Source organism: Nannobrachium achirus (assembly GCF_963921795.1).
Source record: "Nannobrachium achirus genome assembly, chromosome: 4".
NCBI classification, from domain to species: domain Eukaryota; kingdom Metazoa; phylum Chordata; class Actinopteri; order Myctophiformes; family Myctophidae; genus Nannobrachium; species Nannobrachium achirus.
This window is the reverse complement of record NC_137813.1, coordinates 40,961,686-40,973,472: the sequence shown is the minus strand read 5'-3', so window position 1 is coordinate 40,973,472 and position 11,787 is coordinate 40,961,686. Positions and strand designations below refer to the sequence as shown.

General features: G+C 42.2%; 1 protein-coding gene across 1 annotated transcript in view; it reads right to left on the bottom strand.

The window, feature by feature from the left end:
- Nucleotides 1-510: 510 nt before the first annotated feature.
- mylk5 (myosin, light chain kinase 5) overlaps nt 511-11,787 on the bottom strand; it is a 24,023-nt gene continuing 12,746 nt past the window's right edge. The window contains exons 8-17 of the mRNA XM_080724833.1: nt 11,707-11,787; nt 11,166-11,268; nt 8,525-8,728; nt 7,756-7,973; nt 6,813-6,936; nt 6,318-6,470; nt 4,103-4,232; nt 3,706-3,796; nt 3,453-3,593; nt 511-3,158 (exon numbers count right to left, since the gene is read on the bottom strand). The exon at nt 11,707-11,787 is cut by the window's right edge and continues 231 nt beyond it. Of these exons, the coding sequence (XP_080580959.1) occupies nt 2,953-3,158; nt 3,453-3,593; nt 3,706-3,796; nt 4,103-4,232; nt 6,318-6,470; nt 6,813-6,936; nt 7,756-7,973; nt 8,525-8,728; nt 11,166-11,268; nt 11,707-11,787 (1,451 nt within the window). The 3' untranslated portion in view covers nt 511-2,952. The remainder of the gene's footprint in view (nt 3,159-3,452; nt 3,594-3,705; nt 3,797-4,102; nt 4,233-6,317; nt 6,471-6,812; nt 6,937-7,755; nt 7,974-8,524; nt 8,729-11,165; nt 11,269-11,706) is intronic.

The following is an 11,787-nucleotide window of genomic DNA, read 5'->3' as shown; positions in this document are numbered from 1 at the left end:
TCTGTGATTGTGTATGTATGTATGTAATCCGCGTATCTCGAGAACCGTTCGTCCCACGGGCACGTGCGTTCTCCATATATGGGCATAAAATGGATTGCAGACAGACAGATACAGATATCTCCATATATGGACAGTTCGTCCCACGGGCACGCGCGTTCTCCATATATGGGCATAAAATGAATGCCCCCATATATGGGCATAAAATGGATTGCAGACAGACAGATACAGATATCTCCATATATGGACATAAATGGACAGAGGCAAACAGATGGTCAAAGATCTCCATATATGGGCATAAAATGGACGCAGACAGACAGATACAGATATCTCCATATATGGGCATAAATGGATACAGGCAAACAGATGTTCAAAACGGGTCCTATGACAACAGGTATAATGAGGTTTGCATTAAAGGGGGAACCGGCACTGTGTCTGCAACACAGTTGGAGGCACAGACAGATACTCCATATATGGGCATAAAATGGACGCAGATAGACAGATATCTCCATATATGGGCATAAAATGGACCCAGAACTATAACTGCAGTGATCTCCATATATGGACATAAAATGGACGCCGACAGACAGACAGACAGATACAGATATCTCCATATATGGGCATAAATGGACACAGGCAGACAGATGGTCAAAACGGGTCCTATGAAAACAGGTATAATGGGGTTTGCATTAAAGGGCGGGGCATTCATTCCCTATTTACATTGTTCCGAGTTGGCCAGGTCGCCGACTAGACGCTGGGCCGCGGCCCAGCTTCTAGTATATTAAAATTGGCATAGGGGAGGATTGGCCAGTTGGCCGGCTGGCAGGCCGGCTACTAGCAGTTGGACATCTGACCTTCACCATATAAGGAGTTTCCAATGCAGCTACCGGTATGCCCAAATATGGAGTGTGTTGTCAAATCTCAATGGCATGATTGGCATCAGGTGCAAACACATCATCAGACATCAGTCATGAACTCTAGATGTGCTGGATGCATAGCGGCTCAAATCTTTAGCAGATCATATGTGCTGACAGTTTGAAGATGTGAAGTATCTATGTTTATTTTGTAGCCTAACAACATCCACACTTATGTACTGTCATGGCTACAACATTGTGTTCTTTGACACAGTTTCTCCCCATTAACTCACAGAACACACTCAGAAATAAATAAATAAAAAAAGATTCTTCATCATCATCATCAGCCATTTCTACATACCGGTAATTATTTTGTAATTGTTAGATATGGACTAGTCTATACATATTTGAAGTTGTCCCTTATCTGTTGCCCTGCCTTTTACAAAGTCAAGTCAATCCAGTCCAGTCCTTTATTGATTTGGACACTTCACACCCCCTCTTCATTTCCTCTCTCTGGATAACAGGTTTTGCTGATTTAGCTTCATTAGTGTGGTTGCTATAGGCAACCAGACTATTTAGTCTAGATGGAAAGGGGTGTCTGCACGCATAGGGTGGAATCTTTTTTCGTCTCCTGTTTTTCTTATTTCTTGAAAGTTATATTTTAAGATTCTGCAGGTACCAAGCTGAAATATCTTCTCATGGGGTTCATTTTTAACCACCAGCTCCATAGTCTTTTTCACGTTGAGCTGAAAATGTTTTATACAATAATCTCTGAAGGTAAGTCCTTCAATGCATTTTTCCCCCTTTTTTTTACCAAGGGTTCCCAGATTGTTGAACCCACAAAAGGTTTGTCATTTGTGTTTTTGTTTTTATTAAACATAACATATTCCCGCAATCACTGATGTAGGCCTACTGCTATATCCATTCACAGTTATACGTTTTTACGTTCTTTCACAATGACTTTGGCACATTTGTGTTTTTGTTTCATTGTTTTTTGTTTTTACAAAATTCATGTGGATAATAATTTATTGTGACATCTAGTATTTATCAGAGAAAACTCCCTAAACCATAGCTAACTGACAGTAGGGAACAGTGGCACCCTACGTGGTGGCTGTTTTCTGCTTCAGATGACAACAAGGCTCACACAATCACACATGGTAAAGTAACACAATTATGCTGTGTTGTTACAAGGGCACACCTGCTTGACTTAATTTATAGGAAATATTGTATGCTAGTTTTGTAGTGTTTGGTAAAAATGAGGGGATGTAGGACAGGATGGATTCATGCATTCAGGTCCATCTGCTGCTCTCTTGGATTCTGTCTTTGTGAACACACTGGGACTTTAACTGCTACTATCAAGGGAATTTACTTCTTCCATTTCTAAATGATCGCTGGCACCTACTAGATACCACCTAGCTCCCAATCCTGTTGTCTCTCAAAGATAAGGGTGAGATGCTGGTGTCTATGCAGCACAGGACTGATATTAAAATGGGCAGCATTGTCAGTCCACCGTTTACTTGGAGGCTTGGAGCTTTGGATTTATCAGAGAAAATCCCCTAAACCAGAGCTCCTATGATGTACAACAGTTTGAGTTCCTTCTCTTTACCAGATTCATGTTTGTTTTTGTTTCCATTTGTGGATGGGTCTTTAAACATGCAAAATCTTATCTGAATAGTTTATTCATACTACAATTTAAATCCTTTCAGATTATGTGAGTTGTACATAATTGTACATTATTACCTTACAATGTTCTTGCAACATAATACACAGATTATGCTCTATTTCTAAAGAAATGGCACAGTGACACTAGATTGTAGGATACACTAATAACCATTGTGTAGGTGTTACAGTAAGTTCCTAAATGTACTGTATGTCTATACATTTGGAAAAAGTACAAATGCATAACTATTTCATGGCTGAATATCTGATGTAGCTACAATATACATCTGTATATCACAGTGCTCAGTGCAGCGGTTCACATTTTGTATTAAAGTAAAATATAAGAAAAACATAATATTGTCCACAATCCCTATTGTCTAAGAGTGCATGATGCATGTCTGCATTATGTACTGCTATATCCATTCACAGTTATGATACATTTCTACTCTTTCACAATGAGTTTGGCAGAGCAGACCGCCTCCCCCTGGTCATTGGTGGCTTTGCAGGTGTAAATATTGGCATCACCAGGGTCCACCTGGGCCAGGACCAGGGTACAGTGTCCATCGTCCTCATACTCAATCTGCACTCTAGTTGATTCAACCACAGGCTGCTCTCCACACAGCCAGATCACCTCTGGGTCCGGGTAGCCTGTCAAGACAGAGTCGGTGGCAGAGTTAAATAATTGTTGAAATGGAGCACAAAGGTACTGTAACCCATTCAGTGCTGAAACTATGACATTTTAAATGTATTTTTTAATTTGAAAAACATTCAAAACAAAATTCAGACATCCATGATTAATTCAGATATTCAGTTTAAATAAGATAATGTTATAATAACTTGAAAATACAAACAAATAACCATTTTTTAAAAGAGACAAAGTAGAGACAATGTTTTACAGTGTCCCAAGAAGAGATATTTGACATTAAGTTTAACTGTGTATACCTTGTAGGTGACAGGAGAGCCGAGCACTGGAGCCCCGTGTCACTGTCTGCTCCTGTAGCCTCTGGGAGAACTGGGGAGCCCCCTGCATCTTGATCTCTAAAGACTGGAGTGCTTGCTCTGTCTCTGGTGTCAAGGGGCATTCTGGGACAGGAGGAGTATTATGAAAGATCTTTAACCCATGAAGATGTACAGAAAAGTACCAGAGTTCTTGTTTTGAGCCACTGAGGTAATCTGAAAGGATTGAGTTTCTCACCTTCCCCGGAGCTTGTAGGTGATGATCCATGGCCATCTCCTTTAGAGAGCAGAGCCATTCTCTTGAGGGCCAGCATGGCCTTGCCTGCTTTCTATATGAGGAAGAAAAATAAAAGATTTACTTTGGCACCAGAAGATCACAACAAGGAAGGGTGGCTAATGCCATAACATTTGAAGAAGTAAGCTTGTGGTGCGATGGTGAGAATTTATAGCTGAAAGATTACAAGTTAAATTGAATGAGATATGATTTCACTTCCCGCAACAACTTCTACTGGTCTAGATGCCCTAGTGAAAGGCAGTCAACAACAGATGGCTGCTGTGGTCATACTGGTCAGTTCCCAATATATCACTAAATAAAATAGTAAAATAGCAAAAAAAAAAAAAAAAATCCAGGCTACCTTCCACTTCTGCCTAGCGAGGAATCTCTTCATCTTCTCCTTGGACAGGCTCTTGGTCGTGCCGGGCTCTACTGAGTTAAACATCGCCATCCAGGGGTGAGCCAGGGCTTCCTTCCAGGACATCCTTCGTCTGGAACAGAACACAGAGGTTTAAAATTAATCTTGTTTTGTTTTTGGAGACATTTAGGGCTGTCTACCTACATTTTGCTGATGCAATAGTGGAATAGTGGATTCCTACCCCGCTCTATCCCTGGGATAACGAACAAAAGTACAAGAAAGAAGAAGAAAAAAAAACAGTGGAAGGGTCTCTGGAGGGGGAGATTAGATCAAGAAATTGTAACTTTATTGCTTTGACAGTGTTATGGACAACTGTGTAGACTAAAACTAGACAGGATATGTGAATGTTTGTAAAGCCAGTGCCAAGAATTAGTAAAATGCATCAGATAGCTGTGAGTTTAGCAGAGGTCAAAACACTTAAGGCTGCACAGACAAAAAAGGAGGGAAGACAGAGGCGAGAAGGAGGAAGAGAAAGATCCTAGAAAAGCTGACCAGAAAAGAAACATTGTCGAACCACTGACAAATGCTGAGTAGTATTTTGGTGAGACAAACAAGTGTACCTTTACAGGTATTCTAATATGACCTCCAGGTGGTAGGTTAACACCTGATTTAATCTTAAAGTGATCCCTGGCTAATACGACAAATATGCCTTAATACATTATAATTGTCCTCTATAACTACAATGTAAAATTAAAAACATCTCAAATATTTTATTTCTTCTAGAAATAGCTAATCTTTCAGTCAATAGGGGGAATGCCTGTCGCAAGTTGATGATGTCATAAATGTTATGTGTGGTCTAATTTATGGCATGCATGTGCAAAATAAACCACAATCACATTTGAAATATTGATTTGATGCTCATAAAGATAGGAAGTATTACGTTTGTTTTTATTTGCACATGCATTCCATAAATTCCATAGGGATAGATCACAAATTACATTTATGACATCATCAACTTGCGATAGGCATTTCCCCTATTGAGTGAAAGATTAGCCATTTTTTCTAGAAGAAATAAAATATTTAAAGTTGTACCATGTAACTTTTTTTATAAAACAAATCTTAAAATTGTCCTAACTGTTAAATCGCTAAAGTTTTAGAACACCCACTCCGTTATTTTCAGCTTCTGAAGCCTTCTCTTTATATGTTTTCTTCTTAGCAGTGACAGGGGCGGGATTTCGCGCCAAAATGACGTAATCTGCATCATCTGTATGCGAGCGAGTATTTCCCGGTGGATCTGAGCACAAGGGGCGGAGCCGCTCGATTGTCCACGACACTGCAAGCGGCGCGAAGGGGGCGAAGAGCGGCCGGCCGCGCGAGTTACGAAGCCGTGGTGAATGCAATCGTTATATTTATGCCCAGGCCGTAAGGCCTGGGCAAGCGCACGATAAACGCCCCGTCCAAGCGACTACAATGGAGCGCTCCCTAGCTCCGCTTCAGCCAATCAAAATCTTCGGTGGGCGGGGTTGCCCCCGCCCCTTGTGCACAGATCCACCGGGAAATACTCGGTCGCCATCTGTATACGTTGTGTATACGTTGCCCAATCACATCGCCGATCATGCACACATGGTACACTACCGGCCAATCACAGCTTATCTGCTCTGGTCTCCAGGAAGCGCCTCCGCTTGGCTACAGTGTTTACCATGGTGAAGGATTTTAACCTCTTAATCCACAAATCTTGGCCAGAAAATTACGTTCTACCATGCGTTCTACCCCTCCACGGATTACTATCGGTTTGCGGCGCCGCTCCGGTGGTCCGCGGCGGTGGTCCGCGACGACTCCGGCCGAAAAACGGCCGAAAAAGCAATAGCGCTACTGACCACTAGTTGAGCAACTTACACAGTATAGCTTTAAGGTGTTTTTAATTTTACATTGTAGTTATAGAGGACAATTATAATGTATTAAGGCATATTTGTCGTATTAGTCAGGGATCACTTTAAAGGATGAATTTAGTGTGCAAAATAGAAATACTATAATACTCTGTCCCGTTTCTGCCTATAGTGGGAGTTTTTGTCCAGACCTAAGACAACCATTGTGCTTCTCAAGATTTGTGTCTGGGTGACTTAAGAAGAGGGAAGTCAGAAGACCACAGTCATCAGTTTAGAGCCGGATTAAAACAAACACATATGCATCCTGTGGATGAACTGTGATGTCACCCCACCTGGTGTCCTTGCTGAGCAGGGAACTGATGAAGTTCTGGGCCTGCTCTGTGATGTCCTCAAAGCTCTCCTCATCGAACTCCCACTGGGCGGCCGTCACAGCGGCCAGAATCTCCATGTCACTGTTACCCTGGAATGGAGACTCACCACTCAGTCTGAGGACCACACACACACACACACACAGAAAGAGAGAGAGAGAGAGAGAGAGAGAGAGATGAATCATATATATTTGAGCTCCACTAGGTGGCAAACAAAGTCAAGAGTTCACTGACCACTAATAGTGTAGACAGATCAAGGCACATGTTTGGGAAAACTGACCTTTGACCAGATCAATACGACAATAAGACAGAGATCATAGTTATTGGTTTCCAGTAGTGCTGTTACCAAGGTCAACCAGCTCCGCCTGCCAGAGATTGTGCGCGCAGAGATTGAGGCTGAATGGACCCTTCTTCAAAAAGCATCCATGCTTCTAATTCAAACTGGGGTATGTTACTCACAATATGTAGCAGATTACTCCGATGCTCCACATGTCAGTGGCCAAGCACACAGGATCATAGCTGATGACTTCTGGGGCCACGAACTCTGGGGTTCCATGCATCACCTTTAGAGGAGTTTTGGGGTCTGCAAACAATGTCATAATTAGTAGGTGGTAATTTGGTCTTCATCAATAGCTGCCTGCGGAAGATCCTCCACATCCGATGGCCAGACACCATCAGCAACAACGAACTCTGGCAGAGAACAAACCAGGTGCCCGCAGAAGAAGAAATAAAGAAGCGCAGATGGCGCTGGATAGGCCACACCTTGCGCAAGCCCCCAAGTACCATCATTAGACAAGTGCTAACATGGAACCCGCAGGGAAAACGGAAAAGGAGTCGCCCAAGAAACACCTGGCGCAGAGACCTGGAGGCAGACACCAAGACCATGAAGATGACCTGAAACCAACTGGAGAGAACAGACAGAGATGCCTGGAGATCGCTTGTTGACGGCCTATGCCCCAGAAGGGGTAGTAGGTAAGTAAGTAAGGTGGTAATTTAACTATTTCACCAATACAAGCCTAAATCTAAGAAGTTGCACTCAGTGGAGCGCAAATCTCCCATTTAATAATACTGTGATAATTACTGACAGTTATGTCAAACTGTCTGTCTCTGTGTCTCTCGCTCTTTTACTGTACTAGAGATTCTATGTTGAACCCCGATCCGACCGATATGTCTGAGTCATAATGTTGTGGGCTTTGTTCCCATTGTACCCATCTGTCTGTGTCTCTTTTATGCTCATATATGGAGATCCCTGATTTCATTAGTATATGTATTACACATACACTGATCCAACATGTAGTTTGCAAGGTTAGCTGCAGAGTGCAGACACACAGAGGCAAACATTAAGGTCCTCCGCCCTCCTGGCAGAAACAGTTAATGCTAGTAAATCACTTCTTTTACTCACCCAGTGTGTTGGCCAGTCCGAAATCAATGATCTTAATGGAGGTGCCAGTGTGGTCAACGCATACAATGTTCTCAGGTTTGATGTCCAGATGGACAATGTTCTTCTCATGCATGTACCCGATTCCTTCAAGGATCTGCTGCATGTAACGCACACTGGCAGGCTCTGTGTGCTCAAAGTTATCGTCCACGATACGCTCAAACAGCTCCCCACCTGCAATGCTACAGAGATAGCACACAGAGTGACAGAATGACCTATGTATTCTATTCAAGAAGCACAAGAAGTGTATGAAACCACAATTATGTAGGCCTACTGCACTGCAGTAAAATGCTATATTTCAATGCTTCATGACGGAAGCCTAATTTATACTTTTCTGCATGGTGGCGTTGCTCACCAAGAACAGATTTTTCAATTAAACATCACACCCATAGAGCGGTGCCTTTGAACAGTTCATTTCGTTAAGCTATATTATATGAATTTCTGTGTTCTCTATTGATGTCAAGGCTGTTCAACAGCACCACTTGCTCACCCAGCGGTATTGCAGTTGTTGCATACTGCATACAGACATAACTACACACACTGCATACGGACATACATACCTACACACAGTCACACAGTCAAGCATTGAAGCGTTGAGGCACTGCTCAAAAATGTGGCAAATCACATCAAATTTGACATTTGAAAATCTGTTATTTTCGTCGAGGACACTTTGTGTGATGAAGTATGAATTAGGCTTGACATGCTGTTACATTATTATTATGCTGCTACTCACAACTCCATGACCATGACCATCTCAGTTTTGTGGTCATATGCTGCCAGACACTGAACCAGTTTGTTGTGGTGGAGGTGGTTCATCAGCTCTATTTCCTTACGCGCTGCCTCCCTCTCCTTGGCACGGCGGCCTTTGTAGAACTTTCCAGCACACACATGACCCGTCACTTTGTGGGTCAGCTTGAACACCTGGCCAAACTTTCCCCTAAGGAAAAGAAGAAGATTTTAAGGTTAACCAGGAAGAGGAAACACTGAAACACTGTGAAAGTGTTATTACCAGATCTTTGCTGATCCAGATCACACATTTTGTCAAATCCATTTACATCACCCGATCACTACATCCATGTGGAAGGAGGACTTTGGAACTGACAATCAGCAGTCCATGGAGCGTAATTCCTTTGAGCGTATGCCTCCCTCTATACTGCAATTCTTTGAAAACCCCAGCTGCCCTTTCAGAACACTACAACCTCAGCCACATTCCCAAGGTTGTGGTGGTGGTGGTAATACACATTTAGTTACACATCTCCCAAATCTTCCTAATCTTTTTCATCTTTCACTTTCCACATTTGAATTTTATGCTGTCACAATTACACACCTTGTCTCTATCATCCACCAGGCTCACCTGGGGATTTCATTGAAGAGCCAGATACTTATCAGCCCCCTCCCGGAAGGAGAGGATTACTTCTCTTCTGTCCCTCATTCAACGCCCCCCTATCTCCTTCTCCTCCTACTCATAGAACCGGTAATGTCTTGGACTTGGTATTCGCTAGAGCCTTCTCCCCCTCTCGGTTACTCCCCTTCCTGCCTCTGACATCCACTTTGTGACCTTCTCCAACAGTAAAGGGCCAGAATGAGGCAATGTTGCGCCCATGGGGCCCTCCCACCCCCTGACTTGGACTTAACATGTTCGGAAATTCATCATATTACTGTGAACTGTATTTAAAACCAGCACGCTACAACCAACATTAAATGTATGTAGGTTTAGGAACTTTAGGTTATAACGTTATCCATACATTGAAATGAATGCAAATAAGGAGGTTAGTCAGGCTCTAGCTCTAAGTACATATCTCTGCTGTCGGGCCGAAACCTCCTAACTCCAAATGTTCATTTTCGGGTAAAGTATCTCAAGTGGAGTTAGGAGGTTTTGACTGAAGGGACATACTAGGACCTACACACAAAGCCAGACGTAGTAGCGGTTAGCGCCGCTCAAAGATTGGCATATATATGGGCATACAGCTATGGATATTGTACTGTACAGTATATTGTATATTGTGGATATTGTACAGTATTGTATAATGCCACCAATCCAACCATTATACAGGGCATGGGCATTATTATTATTATTATATATTACTAATGAAATCAGGGATCTCCATGTGCTTTTTACTACTTTTCATTGGTTCAATATTATGTTAACAAAACACAGACGTAAAGGGTGTTCAATAGCACATATTTATGAAAAAAAGAGAGGGCCAATCGGGTGGAGTTAGCTGGTTTGGCAGAAAGTGTGGAGTTTTGTCCCAAGCACCTTTTTACTACTTTCCATTGGTTCTATATTATTTTAACCAACTCAGATGTAAAGGGTGTTCAATAGCCCTGATTTATGCCAAAAAAAAAAAATCAAAAACCTCAAAAATGGAGTTAAGAGGTTTTGGCCAGACAGTGACGATATGTGCTGTATGGCTCAGAAGCACACTGGCAAACGCATCCTGCATATAACTCTGAAAGACAACATCCTGTCCATGGAGTGTCCTCCATATCAATGTAGGGAAGGCTGTAGCACAGAACTACCCTATAGTAGTGCAAAAAGATCTACAATGCTGGTCTTCAACCTCCTAAAATCTTCCACATCTCCCTTCATTCTCTTCACTGGCTTGCGATTGCTACCTGACCTACAAGGCAACATGGGCATGGCACCGCCCACCTCCAGGACAGATCCACCCCTACACTTCCATATGAAACCTTGGCCAACACGTGTCCCGAGACTCTTCTTTTCTCCTGGCTTCTAAAAGATTCCTCCTGGCTTCCCAGCTGTGGGACTCAGACTACCTCACCCCCTAGCAGTCCTGATTCCCCTTTCATCACTTTTTTTGTTTTCCTATTTTGATAGATAGCTATTTATATTATGTAGATGTCACTTATTATTTAGATACCCTGTTGTTTAAACAGATACTAGCTTTGATGTTTATACTGGTATAATCTTTTCTTTCTTTGCACTCTATTTTCTTGGCCACATACCAAGTAGGTTGACAAGGTTTTATACCACTTACTTAGATCTTGCACTTTGCAAGTCACTCTGCATCTGCTAAATGTCTACATTGTAATTGCAAATCTTATTAAAAATAAACACTTATTAAACATTAAGACAGACAGTAAACTGTAGTCACTTAACACTCTCGAAACAAATCTCAGTGGAAGTAACCGTTTCTGCATCTTTTGACCTTTTATGGTAAACTAAGAGTTTCCATCTTTGTAATGACCCATCAGACAAAAACAAGCACATTCTTTCCTCAGAAATGAACCTCATGCATGTGCTAAGTTTGGTACTCTGGAATGAGCCATTTCATGCTTCCTGGAAGAAATTGGTTTGTTAACAAGAAATTGGCTTGTGATAGTATCATGTTATCATAGAGAACACTCACACTCCTAGTTTCTCCAGTTTATTGTAGTGGTCTGTGACTTTGTGGGTAGAATCAACCATGACATCTTTATATGTTTGAAAGGACTCCTCTCCTTGGGGCTTCTCTGAAAGCAAATGTGGACATCGCTGATATTAGAGAGAATACATAATACTGTAGAGTCAGGGGTAGGCAACCTTAGGCACGGGTGCCGACATTGGCACAGGGGAGGGTAATCACTGGCACACTGACAGAAGTGAGAGAGAGGATTTATATTTTAGAATCAAATATTGTTTTAATCGTAATTTGCAGCAAATTACATCCTGCACATAATTCTACATTCATCAAAATTCCGAATTTTGACTGGGGAGGGAGTCGGGGAGTCGGGGTGTCATTAAAATGTGTGTTGACATGGCACACTGACTATCTAGAAAATAAAAACATGGCACTTCATTTCAAAAAGGTTGCTGACCGCTACTGTAGACTATATCCTTATGATCCCGGGAGTGAAAATTCTTGTCGGTATAGAATATGGAACTAGTTATAAATCAATCCCACATCTCACCTTCATGCTCCATCCTAACCAACTGTGACTCTTGGCTGGGTTCGCTCACTCCCACAGCGTTGTAGGCCCTTACTCTGAACC